Source organism: Thermobia domestica, chromosome 18 (genome assembly GCF_964235325.1).
Source record: "Thermobia domestica chromosome 18, izTheDome1.hap1.1, whole genome shotgun sequence".
NCBI classification, from domain to species: Eukaryota; Metazoa; Arthropoda; class Insecta; order Zygentoma; family Lepismatidae; genus Thermobia; species Thermobia domestica.
Window position 1 is genome coordinate 11,231,093 of NC_137471.1, and position 16,443 is coordinate 11,247,535.

At 37.7% G+C, this 16,443-nt stretch overlaps 1 protein-coding gene across 1 annotated transcript in view; it reads right to left on the reverse strand.

Moving 5' to 3' along the window:
* Positions 1 to 16,443, reverse strand: part of LOC145675847 (uncharacterized) — a 53,078-nt gene that overhangs the window by 25,215 nt on the left and 11,420 nt on the right. The window contains exons 2-4 of the mRNA XM_081746585.1: positions 13,610 to 13,726; positions 11,432 to 11,539; positions 4,560 to 4,708 (exon numbers count right to left, since the gene is read on the reverse strand). Coding sequence (XP_081602711.1) covers positions 4,560 to 4,708; positions 11,432 to 11,539; positions 13,610 to 13,726 — 374 coding nt within the window. The remainder of the gene's footprint in view (positions 1 to 4,559; positions 4,709 to 11,431; positions 11,540 to 13,609; positions 13,727 to 16,443) is intronic.

The window sequence follows — 16,443 nt, forward strand, 5'->3', positions numbered from 1 at the left end:
TAGTATGGAGCTTCCAATGCTGAAGTTTTATACTTATTAACAAGAATTTTAGGAATGATTAAAAAAAAAAAGAACCTAAAGATTACGACTTTGGCCAAGAATTTTTGTAATGATCCAAAACAATGTATCAAAAGATTGTGATCTTGGCCATTAATTAGTTTTAGATCAAGAGCCTCAATATTTTATGAACAGCCCCTAAATCGAGTTTTTGTAATTTTTCTTTTACGGGATATGGACATTATGCTGAGTTAAGTGATAGTTTTTGTTTGGCCAAGGGCGCCGATCCTGGGGGCCCGGGCCCTCCCAAAGCTTATGTGGGCCCCCTATTACATTTATGAATATACAATATGTGGCATAATTTGAATGCAATTTGTCTTAAAATCCTCTTATATATACACCTTCTGCATCTGAATGCACCTCCCCCCCCCAAATTTACAGAGAAATCGGCGCCCTTGGGTTTGGCTACACTATATGTAATTCTCCAGATATAAGGCCTACAAAAAAATTTTTGACTGAAATATATTTGATCTTTGATCCAAAAAATATTACAATTAAAAAAAAAGAATTGTAATTTTCTTTTTTTCCCATAGAAGAAAATTTAATAAGCTCGAAAATTAGAAGGTAATCAAAGCATAATTGCACAAAAAAAGTGAATTATATCTAAATATACCGGTCTATGTTTTATATATCTAGCAATCATACTGTTAGGAGTCAAAAATGTAACTTTTAGTTCCTTCCATGTGCAGTGTTACCGGAAATGATTAAATTACTTGGTACATTCATAGATATCAAAGCTACAAACTCGTGACGAAGGAAAGCACATGGAGCTTTTCGAGTGTTTTTATCAATGGGTAACTCAAGCACTTTTCTCATTTGTGGTGAAAACCAAAAGTACAAGGCACTAAAAGCTACATGTTTGGATCTAAAGATACAACATATTTCAGGCAAAAATTTTCTTATAGGCCTTATATATGGAAAACTACATACGCTGTAGCCAAACCCAAACTATCATTTAGTTCAGTATGATGTGCTTATTCCGTTAAAAAAAAAAAAAAGTCCGTTCAAAAATTTTGTGCACCCTGATCCAAAAATGCATCAAAAGATCCAATATATTTCAATGAAAAGTTTTCTTGCAGGTCTTATATCTGGAGAACTACATATAGTGTAGCCAAACCCAAACTACCGGCTAACTCAGTATGATGTGTTTATTCCGTTAAAAAGAAAAGAAAAAAAAAAAAAACTCGATTTAGAGGTTCAAAAATTTTGTAGCCCCTGATCTAAAAACTAATTATTGACCAAAATGGAAATCTTTTGATGCATTTTTTTCGGTCATTCCTAAAATTCTTGGCCAAGATCACAATCTTATACATTTTTTTTATCATTCCTAAAATTTTTGTTTAAAATTCAAACAGTAGCAAACAGTGGTAGGTACAGTTATAGAACGGTATACGTATATGAGAGGCAGTTAAGTTAATCCAGGACTTTTCTATTGCAGGTTTAAAGCCAAATCCCAGGATGGAACTAATTTATGCAACAGGAAATGGGAACTGCATCCTTTTACTGGTAGGCAACACTCATTTCATGCGCCAGTCCGGAGGCCGTGGCGGACAACAGTGCGAACATGTATACGGAACAGCATGTGGTGATGAAGTTTTACCAAAGCAGGGCATGAAACCAGTTTGTATTGACAGAAGACTTCAGCCATATCATGGTGATGAGACAATCAACCGCAGTAACATATTTGAATGGTGTAAGCGCTTCAGAGATGACCGTACATCTATCACTGACGATCCTAGTCGTGGTGGGTCCCCGCCCACAACAGTCATTCCTGAGAATATTCAGCGCGTTGAACGGCTCATCATCACTGATCGTCGCATAGCCTGTCGTGAAATTGCAAAAGTGCGTGATCTTTCGTTAGGAACAGTTAACATAATAATGCATGACGATTTGCTATTCCGAAAATTGTGAACACTGAGTTCCAAAACAGCTTTCCGCTTTTGACCGGCACAGAACTGTTGAAGTCTGCACTAAATTGACTTAACTCCAAATGACTTCCACCTGTTTGAAACCCTTAAATGAATTCCTCGAACATTTACATTTTCATAGTGATAACAAAGTAACCAGAGTGTTCTAGAATTGTTCAGACGTAGTGACAAATCTTTGTACCCCATAGCCTTTCAGGCATTAGATTAACTCTAGGATTAGTCGTTCTTTCAGAGAAAATATGTTCCGGAGGGCACACTTAGTATTCCGGGGGTCACTGCTGGTACTATTCTCTTTATTATTATATTACAGACGTATTATTTTGGTCTCTTCCGGAGGGGCACTCTCAGAGCTCCGGGGGCAGTGTCCCCCCAAAAAATGTCATGCCTGAAAGAATCACTGTGTAGGATAGGTGTATAAGTGTGGCAGAAACTATGTGAAGAAATAAATGCAATTTCCATTCCTTGCAATTTGTTCTTTTTTCTTTTTTCTTTTTTTACTTTTTTTATTATTATTATTATTTATTTATTTTTTTTTTTTTACAAAGTCCCAAATTAACTAGAACGCCCCATCATAATTTAGATTTATTTTCATGGAACAAATTTCCTTAATATTTTTATATCTCATCTGTTTACTATTTAAAGTTTCTAGTTCCGGAAAGAATCCACACTTTTTATTTGGGAAACAACGGCTTTCGATAAATTTCTTAAATTTGCGATATTTCGAATTTTAACTTCTTTCTGAACATAACTCATAGTTGGCACAACAACTGAGAAGTCCTTATTAAGCCACTATATGAGGTTTCTTACCAACCAATCTTTTTATCCGCAATTTGATCTTTTAATTAAATAATTTTTAATCTTATAGATAAAATGATCATTAATCTTTTTATCTTCTAATTAAATGTCACTTTCATTTGACAAACCATCAAAAATTAAAATTCTTTAAGATGCTAATTTAATAAAATAGTTAAATAAATTATAAGACGGCTCGGTGACCTAGAGATAGATATTTAGTAGACTACTGTCCAGAAGTTAAGGAACATCATGGGAAACTGATACACGACTTATGACAGGGGACCGATGCTGGTCTACGTAATCGAACGTGTGGCAAATGGTTAAGGTTATATGACACAGATACCTAGCAAATGGCAACTGTAAGGCACCTACTTTGTGTCGGTGCATACTGTCAACTTCACATTAGTCCTGTTTGACATCGTCATAAATATTCAACATTGGGTTCGCACACTCGGACTATTATATAGATTGCACATCGTGTTACCATACTGCGGATGAGGCCAGTCAGCATTTCCCATGGTAATACATCACATTTGTGCACAACGTCCGCTGACCATTACTGGGTGCTTGCGGATAAGTTCGCGATTGTAATGCTCTGCATTCATGGTTTCACCTCGCCTGAGAAAGACCTGATGAATCATTCCTACCATAAACCATCATACCAGCAACAAAACATTCAGCTGAACGTTGATTCCGATCCAACCATTGTTCTGACCATTTAGGATTGCTGTAGCAGATTCATTTTCATCTGAGGTGACACTCCAATGCAGGAAACTTCCCGGCCATTATTTGCGCAGTCAGAGAACAGCACAGACGACGATCCTCGTTCGCTGGTGTCAACTCATATGGCATCCGAGTCCAACTTTTCCACCTTATCGATTGTATACAGCCGCCGAACGACAGTAATATAGTGAATGCCTAACTCATATACAATGGCACGAACAATTCTCTGAGGTCCCACTTTCACTGTGTTCATGTGAAGCTCATCCGAACACGATGATGGTCAGTGGTCACGGAGCACATTTTACAATGCTATGTTTCCGAAACGTTATTTGACAAACCAGAAATGAATACTCCATTCGACTTTCTTGGTCCACGTGATTAAATATTTGTTTGCGTCTTGCTGTGTGGAATCTTCCAGTTAGGGTTCGTATGAAAAAAATCACTCACGATTGCTTGTTTTCCGTGGAGCAATTTCATATGATCCTGCCTCCTGATTGTCTCTGCACTGAGCCCATTTGCTGGACATGTACTAAGTTTGTGGCGTTAGATGTGTGACCTTAGTCCATTTGTATGTTGTGTTTCTTTCTTAGATGAGTTTCCAGATACCAAAGCAGACATTTCATTCGTTTCGAACTAAGATAGACTAATGTATTAGGATTGAAAATATTCAGTGAACATTTTCTTTCTCGCTTTATATACTAATTCTATAAGTGAAATGTCGCTCCACCACAGGAAATTTCTCCGCGAATTGCTACACAACTACAAGCATTCTCAATTTTCATAGTTGAAAAAGTGTTTCCAAATTAGTTTTTTCCACTAAGTTTGGAGAGAACATCTTCTTCAGGAAAGCTTTTGGGAAAAAAATTTAAGTGTACTAAATAACTTTACATTTCTCATAAAGATAAAATACTTCTTTAAAAAATACTTCTACAGAAAGTGGAATATCGGAAACCCTTATGGTTCTCTTATGTAATAAGAATACGTAGAAATACACATTGAATACATTATATTACTTATTAAAGACGAACACTATATACACGGAAATATTACCCTAACCTCATTTTACCATTGAAACGTAGATTCCACTTTTTCATCGCAGTCACTGGGACAAGTGAAATGCCTTCAGCTCCGAAGGAATTGTCGTCTGCTCCAAACAAAATAGTATCTGGGAGCTTAGTACTACAAAGGAGTCCGACGTCAGGAATCTATCAACAAAACAAATTGAAACAAGTACAGTACACAGCAAAACAAACAGTACTAAAATCACATCGTTGACGTTTATTTATTTATTTGTTATACAACATAGTAAAACATAAGAAGTGTTGTCAAATGGATGTCAACTAAATGTTACTCAACACATATTACAAATTTAAGAAGACTCACGCCTGTATAGTAGCCTCAGTCTAAAGACAGCCAGTTGTTCACAAAGGGATGCCGCCCCCGTGTAAGTTTTTTTTTTCATACTGTCTTGTCCGGTTTTTCTCTCCCTTGAAAAGTAACTGACAGGCAATAAATTGAACGCAAACTGCTGCCAAATCTTTCTCAATGATCCTTTTTCTTTGACACCCCGCCCACACACACTGATAGACACATGGATGGAAGAGAAAGAGAGGGAGAGAGGAAAAGGGGGTGAGGGAAAGGAAGGCACGATGCATGGCAACGTTTAGTTTCTTTCTTCTTCCGAAGAAACCACAAACTTTATGACGCATTCTTTGTGCTAAATTCAAAGTCTCCCGTCTGGCTATCGTCTGAGCGCGCCTTCTATACAACATGTGTTCAAAATGTTGACCATTACGACCGCATGACATTCTTCATAGCCGTTCTGTAGGTTGATAAGCATGTTCATGAACATGGGTTGCTGAAACTACAAAGCAAATGACCGAATCTTCTCTCTTAATTCCTGTATAGTGGTAGGGTAATTATCTGTTCAGAAAATTGCTTCCTTCAGCGTTCCTATATGTAAGCATCTGGAGTTGAGTTGATTTTGAGTTTAATGATCCGTTCAGCATCGAGGCTATATGAGACGCGGACCTACTGATTGGCGAGTAATCCGAACCACATGGAGCTCCCGCTGGGATGTAGGCATCTGGAGTCGAGAGGACAGAGGAATGCTAAGGATATGGAAAATCCATTCCATGGGAATTCAAGGGAGGTAAAATCATAATTGTGAAATAATTGCTAGAGTGGAAAATTTAAAAAAAAAAGGGGGGGGGGTTCATGGTGCTCCTATTGTGTTCAGAGTTTTTATGGTTCCCCAAATGTAGAACATAGCCAAAGCTATTTTTTCATCGACCGTTACTTTTTGTAGCCCTATTCACTGGTTTAGTGGTCAGCACGAGGCTCCGGATTTAAATCTTAGTGGTAGAACAGCAAACACACCAGTTGTTCATATTCCACTTTAAAGAGTAAGTTTGGTACTCTATAGCCCCTGCTGACAAAGAATGTAAATATGAATCAGGCCATTCATCGAAGCAATTTCCTGCGTCCACTAAGTTAGTTTCGCCGTCCTTTTTCCGGTATACCAATTCTGCCACTTCCGGTCTTAGTAGACTGATACCGGTGGAGATAGTGTATTTCCTTGAGACACGGAGTCGATTCTAATAAACTGCTTGTCGCTATACGTATTACCGTTTTTGTTCGGTGACGATCAACGCTGAATCCGGAAACGGCTAATTTATACCATTTCCGGTATGAGTAAAGAATACGCGGATGAGATGGAGCCATATTTGAAACCTAAGTCGATTGCAAAATCCCGTTTCGATATTTCTTACTCCGATACATGTCGACAGACAGATGGACAGAAATAGTCATTCTAAAAGATTTTCGATACTTATTCGTAGGATAGTTTGGAAATCTAAAAACTGTTATTTTACGCATTTTCGTTCCAGTGGCGAATCCAGGACCTACTACTGGGGGGGGGGGGCGACGATGTGTTGTAATACTGTACTTAGGTCTTCTTTTAAGAGCTCCAAACTCTTGGATGGGTTTTATTTGTACATAAAATAAGAAAGTTTCCTCTTCTGGGGGGAGGGGCAATCGCGCCCTGGATCCGCCCATGGAAACAATCCAGTGTATATTAAATCATGTTTCACTATTGATAATGTAAAGGAAAATATAACTTTTTCAATGTGGTGTCATATATACGTAATAGGTTCGTATGTTTTTTTCGAATAATTTCTGATACACTATTTCGTGAATCTAAAACCATAGCAATTTAGTTAATTCTGAAAAATATTCCTCGTTCTACACTTTTCTAAACTGTAGATGCTCTTAACTTTAGGAAAGCAGAAACTAATATTCAACTATAAATTAGGGGGCGCGGTGACTCACAAATAGACCTCACCACTTCGCCGTTGCGTTAGCATAAGGAAACAACTACTGTCCTAGAGTAGAGTTGAATATAAGATATTGACAAAAATTTTAGTTGCTAATGAGCACTAGAAATATGGGAAAACGAAATAGAAACACGAATGTGGGAAAGCCAAGTTCAATATAATTTGATAGTTTCAAGACCGATATTTTTTCGAAATAGATGGAGGAACAATAGTTATGACTTCAACTATGTAAATCGAGTTAGGAGGGATGTTTTTATGGCATTCCAGATCATGGCCGCCATCTTGAAATCCGCCATATTGGATCGACATAAACTTTTTCAAGTGGAAAGAGGTCCATGTGAGGTATCAAACAACAATGATGTCTTCCACCCAATCTCATACACTAATTAGTTTGTCCATATCTAGAACGGTTTACAATTTACAGTTCTTTCAATGTTGAAAAATGCGTTGTTGTTTGTAGTAGATAACAGATAACTACAGTGGCAATGAACATAGCTCCAGAGACAGCATTCTTACAGAACAAAATTACGGCAATGCAAGAAATGAAAGTCCTCAGCATTCATAAAGTGGTTCTGATCTCGCCACTTCGTGTGTGCGTTTGTAGATTCAAACTGAAACTATAAGCAGTTGGGGCAGCACGATGAAGTGAATAGCAATATTGGTTGCCAATGACATTCCTGGTCGTAGCAGCTACGGTATAATGTAGAAGCTTACGTGCATCGTGTACCATTCTACAGCGACAAACTCTTTGTAAGGAGACAAGTGCAGGAAATATATTATTCTCACTGTGAGTTCTACCCGTGAACTTGGAAGTGCTTGAGAAATAGTTATTTCGTTTATTGCATTAAGCCTGTAATTCTGTGAGGTGCGTGCGTGTGTGTGTGTGTTAGAGAGAGTGTGTGCAGGCAACAATTATAGACTAAAAAACGACACACCATGGCGTTAAATAAGGAAAACATTGCTATATACCTCCTGCAGCAGTTACAGACATTACGGTTCAAGCACAATGAAACAAATATATCAGAATAGGAAAGAGTAATCGCAGATGACATAATTAGATTCCTAGCGGATGAAGAATTGGAATTCGAAATGGAATACACTCTGGATATTTTAGAGGAGGCACATCATGAGATAAAGAATCAAGAAGCTAGTGTGGAAGCGGAATGATATGTGAATTGCTATTGGTCGAATACAGGGAGCAGGAATTCACTTATGCTGGATACCTGAGAATTACTTAATAATGAAGAGGTGCGAAGTACAATAGCTCCACCTGGGAAATCAGTGAAAGTGCGACAAATTCCAAAAGGTACCACCGGCATATTTCAACCTTTCAATGTATTTTTTTTTAGACAATACAAAACATTGGCGTACTATATGTGATTATGCAATAAAGGACGAACATTTCCATTCAAAACTGCATGACAGAGATACTATTGTCACTCTGCATTCCCTTGTGTACAATCAATTTCAGTCTCCTCGCTTCACAGGAATGATTCAATAAGCATTTTGTAAGTCAATATGTATTGATGAGCCGACCGAATGGTTCGAAGTGCCGAATAAGCACGCTTTCAATATTCCCGGCATTAACTTTTGTGATATTTCTGATGCTTCATTTTTCATTAGGTGCTCATGGTACTCTGCAAAATTCTGTGTTGACCATTTTATGAATGCTGAGGACTGTCATTTCTTGCATTGCCGTAATTTTGTCCAGTAAGAATGCTATCTCTGGAGCTATATTCATTGTCACTATAGTTATCTGTTATCTACTACAAACAACGAATTTTTCCACATTGAAAGAACTGTAAGTTGTAAACCGTTCCAGATATGGACAAACTAATTATTGTATGAGATTGGGTGGAAAAAATCATCGTTGTTTGATATCTCACATGACCCTTTTTCCATTTGAAAAAATTGACGTCGATCCAATATGGCGAATTTCAAGATGGCGGCCATCTGGAATGCCATAAAAACATCCCTCCTAACTCGATTTACATACTTAAAGTCATAACTATTGTTTCTCCATCTATTTCGAAAAAATATCGGTATTGCAACTATTAAATTATATTGTACTTGGCTTTCCCACATTAACTAACTAACTAACTAACTCTATGGCCTATGGAACCCGGAGGTTCAATGCCGCGTTCACAAAAGCTCTCCACTGACTTCTATCCTTAGCTAATTGGATCCAGTTTCTACTTTGTATTCCTATCTCTGCGAGATCCATCTTAATATTATCCTCCCATCTGCGCCTAGGTCTTCCTAATGGTCGTTTTCCTATGGGTCTACCAGTCAAGACTTTGAAAGCGTTTCTACTTTCTTCCATTCTAGCTACATGACCTGCCCACCTAAGCCTCCTAGACTTGACGACCCTAACAATGTTGGGTAAACCGTATAAACTATGTAGTTCCTCGTTATGAAGCTTCCGCCATTCCCCATTCTCGTTCCTCTCGTGTTTCTATTTCGTTTTCCCATATTTCTAGTGCTCATTACCAGCTAAAATTTTTGTCAATATCTTATATTCAACCCTACTCTAGGACAGTAGTTGTTTTCTTTTGCTAACGCAACGGCGAAGTGGTGAGGTCTACTTGTCAGTGGTAGAGCGTTCACATCCGGTGCTTGGGGTCCCTGGTTCGATCCCAGCTCGCGCCGTGTGGACTTTGTGGTGGACAAACACCGTGCTCGTGGGTTTTCTCGGGGTTCTCCCGTTTCCTCCCACTTTCTTCATTCCACCATTTCACTCATTTCTCATTATCACCGTCTCCTTTAGCCTAACCGGCATAACTGTGGGACGTTAAACTTAAAGATTTCATTTCATTTTCAACTATAAATTAAGACATCGATTGTAATAATTGCTAATTTAGCAATGAAAATACAGGGTCTCCACATGAAACCTCCCTGATTACAAATATTAATTGTATGAAAACTATTAGTGCCAGAGAATAAAGGTTTGCAGCCTTTTCAAGAGCAACTCAAATATATATGCACTTCTATGTGGACCCCGTTTATAGTTCTCAGAATGTCCAGTCGATATTCAATCTCCCGCCATGTGTTGTCTAACACGTTCAGTGTGATCGAGTTGATGTCTTCTTCAGTTTTGTGACGAAGAGCAGGAATATCATGTAGTGGCGTACACTCTATCTTTGACATAGTCGCATAGGAAGAAATCTAGTAAAGGCCTCCCTGACCACATCCACAGTTTCCTCAGACGTTCGTGCTTTGCCCAAGCCAGGCTGTCGGTTGACACTCTCCATGGCTAAAAACTTCTCAAACAATGTTTTAGTGGTCTTGACGTCTGATGGGTCTCGTTGGTAACGACCCGCTCGGGAGAGTAATACTGCCGGAAGTGTTTTTTTTTTTCGTGCTACCCTAACCAGCTGCTGTTTTAAGTTAACCACAACATTTATATCATGAGGTCAAGGAGGAACAAAACGAGCCTGCGGGACTTCTAACCCGTTCTTACTCAGGGGCGGATCCAGGGGGGCGATCGCCCCCCAGAAGAGGAAACTTTCTTATTTTATATATATAAATAAAACCCATCCCAAAGTTTGGAGTCCTTAAAAGTAGCAGTATGACAACCCACCGATCCCCAGATTCAGTCCTGGATCCTCCCCTGTTCCTACTACTACTACTATTAGTACTACTACTACTACTTGTATGCACAAAAGTAAGTAAATAACTTTTTTGAGTATTATTTTCATCTTATTTTAATGAAAAAGTTATGGATTTTTTTTAAAATTAAAAACTTTCCTTGGACCAGGTTTGAACCCACACCAAAAGCGATTTCTCTTACTAGCCCCTAGTGCTAGCACGCCCAGCCACACGGGCCGACAGCTCCAAGAGTTTGATTTCTGCTATATGAATTCTACGTGGCAAGAAACAGATAACGCCAACCAATCAGAACCGAGTATTTCGTTTCTACTTCCGGGAGCACATTACTCTCCCGAGCTAGTCCTCGTTCGTACTTTCATCTGAAGTTCTCTGCACGGTAATTGGTGATTTAGTCTCAGCCAACACCACACACTAACTACGCTTTCTCTTGTGTTGTTGTCAGCTTTGTTTATGAACACCTGCAAAAATTCATATAAACTTTGTTATTGAACACCTGCAACAATTAACAACAATTAACAATCAACAATAAAAAAAAACTTTGTGTTGCTCTTGAAGATGCCGCAAACCGTTATTCTCTGGCACTAATATTTTCCATGCAATTAATATTTGTAATCAGGGAGGTTTCATGTGGACACTCTGTACATGTATTTTCTAGTTCAATGACCTTTTGTATGTAACAGTGTGCTTGCTTATGATTCGTTCTATGTAGCGTTTGGTGTGTTTGTGTCTTCAAATTTAGTGTCGTAAACAAGGGAAGGGAGGAGAGAGAGATAATGCAGCAAAACAGAATATGAATGCTGAATTCCGTAGATAAAGAAATTAGAGTTGTAAATTTTTAACACCTCTTTTTAACCTACGACGAATGTTAATTGAGACTGTTCGTCTACAAAGTACGGTATTTATCAATAAATTGACTTAAATTTCTTCTCTAAAATGCAGTTTCTATAATTAAATTCAAAATAGTTTTGGTAACTGCTGACTCACCATAAGATAAAATAATCCATTGCAAACGTTGTGCGATCTCCTTTCTGACCCCATAACAAAATAATAACCATCTTTATTAGCTCCAGCAAAAAACACAGCGTCAAAGGCCTGAAAATTGGCACGAAAGAAATAAAAGTCATTGTGCATTTTATATACAGTATAATATGAGTATTTACTAAAATACTATGGCACTGTATTTTAAGAAATATGGATCAACATAGACAGGTTTCACTGTATATCTCTTGTCTTCTATCTATGTCAGGTTACCTAAAATGTTCCTTCCCCTCTAAATGAGAAAGCCAGCAGAAAACTGTGACGTTACACAAGGTGACCAGACGTCCCGTTTTAGCCGGGACAGTCCCTTCTTTCAATCATTGTGCCGTTTTTTTTCTGATTCTCAAACGGGACGCCTAAATGTCCCGTTTTTAAGCAAAAATGACCCAGTTGTCCCGTAATTATTATTCAAAAATATAAATGGTCAATACAAACTCTACCGTACCAACACTCATTGGAAAGGTTCATTTAAGTGAAACTCAAATAAAGTATCTCCTGACAAAGTCAAATCTTCTAAAACTTGTGAAGTTCCTTCTCTGTTTACCCGGGACTAATGCTCCAACTGAACGTGTATTCTCGCACATGAATGCCTTGTGGACAAGTGATAAAAACCCAACTGTTTACAGATACTTTGGAAGCTGTGCTGACCAGTAAGATTAATTTTGATCAGTCTTGTACCAATTTCTACAAATTGTTAAGTGTAAACAAACAAAGAACTTTTAAAGAAGATCCATTCATCCCAAAAAATGCCACTGAAAATTACGCTATAGATGATGTAGTGAAAGTAATGATATAGTAGAGAATAACAGATATTCAATAATGAGATAAGTAGTTTATTAGTAGTTAAAAGTATTGTTGGGTAGTACTTAAGTTAGAAACGCTGTGTTATCACTCTTACTTGTGTATTTTGTAAAATTAAAAACACTGCTGAGTCAAAAAATGCAATCTGGAAATCAGATATTTACCCCCCACCCGTCGCTGATTCGTATGCGTCCCGTTTTTGCAAGTAAGAATTCTGGTCACCTTGACGTTACAGGACATTTCGTTGGAAATGACTGTTCTAGATAGTTTCGCCTTCTGCAGCCAAGTATGTTCTGTATTCATTTGAGAAAATTAAATATTAATTTGACAACTTTCAGGAGCTGTTAAATACTCGTCATCATCATAGGTATTCTGCCATTATTGGCAAGTCACTTACTGCAACTGGCAAGTTTCCATGTTCCGCGTCCTTCCGCTAACCTCTTCGTTTTCACGTACGAGTTCTTCATTTTGATATCGTCTATTAATTGTAATCTCCTTCGCCCTCTCCCTCTCTTTCCTGCCACCATACCCTCTAGCACGTCCCTCATGATACAATTTCTTCTTACCCAATGTTCCAACCAGTTTCTTTTCCTCTTATTAATAATAACTAAAATTGTTCTTTTCTCCCAACTATTTTTTTTTAAATCTTCTCACTCGTTTTTCACTCGATCCAGCTATTCTTCCATTCTTCTCCACACCCACATTTCGAAAGATTCCAGTCAATTTTTCGTCAAGTTTTTGGTAATGTCCATGTCTCTAACCCGTACAGCACAATACTCTACACGAAGCATATTATAAATCTTTTTCTCAACTCTTTATTCATGGTCTTACAAAATAGTATTTTCTTCCTCCTAAAGGCTTCTTTCGTCATTCCTATCCTTGCTTTTATTTGATATTCACACTTCGTATCATTACTAATAATACTACCCAGGTATCGAAAACTTCGTACTATTTTGTACGAAGAAGCTATGAATGTAATGTGATCTCAAGTTAGCTTCTGCAAGAATTATCTCCCGTCCCCTGCCCCTCTCTGTCTGCCTTAGTATGCTAGTTACGGGCTTATATTAGCATTTATCTTATGCACATATTTACATGACAACTTAAACTTTATTGTGTAATTTGTTCAGTGTATTTCTTAAATCAAACTTTCAGAAACACCTCTATGACATAATATCGACACGAAGGTCAATATAAATATGATTTTCAAAAAATTACGTTACAAATTATTCAGCACTATGAAACATCATTCATTTCAAAGTATGGACCATAGTTTTTTTTTTTTTTTTATACATATTGCTAATTTAAGAATTGATGTCAACGTACCATTGGATGTCTGGACAGTGGTTGAGGTACATCCATTTCTTCAACACTTTTTCTTGTCCTTATTCCATAGCCTGGTAGTTCTTCATCCGATTTTACCACTGTTCTGCTGCCTCGCCACTAAAAATAATAAAATATATTTTTTTTTTCTGCAGAGAATTGTAAGAATAAGGAAAGACTAGAAAGCATTCTATAGAAATTCTCCAAATGACAAGACTAAATTATTAGTTGTAAAATGTTTAGTTTTACTCACTTTATTTGTTACAAGGTTTAATTTTGCAGCATGTTTATTAATTCAGTGGTAGAGCGGTGGCTCAGTGGTAAAGCGTTCACCTCTGGTACTTGGGGTCCTGGGTTCGATCCCAGCTTCCGCCGAGTGAAATTTGTGGTGAACAAACACCGTGTGCTTGGGTTTTCTGGGGGTTCTCCCGTTTGCTCCCACTATTTTCATTCATTTCTCATCATCCTTCCTTCGGGTAGAATACTATCACTGTCGTAGACTTGGAATGGTTTTGAGTTTTGTGTCTCGTTCAGGAGCGAGGCTATATAGGACATGGAATCTTCACTTTAACGTGGCATTCGAACCACAAGAGCTCCCGCCGCGAATCGAACCCGGGCCTCCCACTCTAAATGCGCGTAAGCTATCTGAACAGTCACGAGAGAGTTCACTGTTATAGTGGTATATTCCTAAATTAAAATTTGTTTGCTGTAATTGCTCTGCTCTGTGACCTATGTAGTTATTTAGCCTATATTTAATAGAAAATCAAGGTCAAACTCTTGGATCTCGTGCTTTTAGAACAGTGTTACCAATTTAGTAGTTTTCCCACCACATCTGGTGTTTTTATTTTCATTGAAATGATGTGTTGTAGATTAAAGAAGACGAGTGGTAATTGAGCATAAATTATTCTGGATGCAATTGAAGGTTGAATGGGAATGTGTGGGAAAACAGAAGAATCCTCTGACAAAATTTGTTCCAGGGGCGTCATTTGGGGCTCCAGTGGGAAGCCAACTTTCCCCCTGAGTACATTTTAATCAATAGCGTAATACTATACCAATGAATAGCGTGGAAAACCTACTTCCATTGCGGTTTGCCCCCTCCTCTAAGCAAAATTTGAAATTACGCTCCACCAAAAACTAGTGTCCTGGAGTCGAAACAGAGACCGGAAATCTACGAGAAATCTACGGGAAATTGTACCACTGAGTCACACCCAAAAATTACTACAATAAATGAAGTTTACTAAAACAGTAATTAATCTAATGAGCAGGGCCCGGATCTTGTTGGCCTAAAAAATTTTAAAAAGTGACCTATAAAATGACACTAAAATTCCTGTAAAATGACCCTAAAAGTCACAAAAATTGACCTTAAAACTTACGTTTTCTCAAACTTTTATTTCGTTAAACATTGACACTTTTTAATATTCATTGGATTTTTAATTAACATTTCTCATTCATATTCAAAAAGTTTTGTTTCAGTTAGTTGCAGTCCATTGATCATTTATTTCTATTGATCAGTCCATTGTACGGCATTGTAAGTATTGAAAGCGTCAGTTCACTCCCGAGTTGAAACTAGGAAGCACTCTTAAACAATAAAACTTAGAAAGTTCAGACTACATGAAAATAATAGATAAAACGCGTTTAAAGCCCTTGTACGCCTTCTAATGAACTTTTAGTTATTCACGTGATCACATTCTTTGTGGTCAATAACCCAAAACTATCTGTTTGGCCACCTACCAACCCCCACCTTTCGTTAACCAGCTACAGTTTAGTTTTCATTAGCTTGTTAAGAATGCAGTTTTTCCACTCCAATAGTCAGGAAGTAAGAAAAGAGATTATTCAACTTCGTCTTTTCCACATCCGTAAACCGTGTTCATTTAAAGATTTCCTTATGTAGAAAAAAGAATAAAAAGACCAGAAGTGACCTAAAAGTTACCTTAAAATATTAAAAAATGACCTGAAATTTCAAAACAGCAAAAAGAGACCAAAAGTTGATCCTAAAAAACTATATTTTTAGAACCTAGAGTTGATGGATAACGTTTTTACTTGAACTTGCCTTCTCCTATGCGTAACAGAAGAAAGTTGACTTGTCAACAAGATCCGGGCCCTGCTAATGAGTATAAATTCTACAATGACATTTGCGTTTAAAAGAAGAAAAAAAAAATGTTCCAAAGATGAGACTTACACAAACATATAGGTGTTATTGTGCTGAACAGTGATATACGTGAATATATTACCATGCGCACTTTTCGAGAAAGTGGAGAAAAGAACCTAATTTTCTTGATAAGCTTACAAATTCATGATGCACGAAAAATGTGTCTCTTATTGTCGTGAAACCAGGGGTAAAAGTGGATCTCAAAAGGTAGGGAGACGCAAAACGTCACGCCGTTCCCCGTAACTATCTTTGCTCATTGTAATCTTTTAGAAAGTGGAAGGACACTATAGATATTTTCTGGAAGTGGTGGAACGGCGTCCTACTGCTTTCCCCCTCACTTTTACCCCTGGGTGAAGCTAATAGCAGGGACAGATCCAGCGGGGGGAGATCGGGGCGATTGCCCCCCCCCAGAAGAGGAAACTTTCTTATTTTATATATATATAAATAAAACCCATCCCAAAGTTTGGAGCCCTTAAATGTAAAAGTATGACAACCCACCGCCCCCCCCCCGAAGTCGGTCCTGGATCCGCCCCTGGCTAATACGGTAGTATCTGATAACTGATATATGCTCTCATTCACCTTTATATTATCTTATTAGCCACATGACAATACATTACATGGTTAATAAGATATAGCCTAAGTTTATTTATTAACTCTTAAATTATAATTTCAATTTAAGTAAAATATT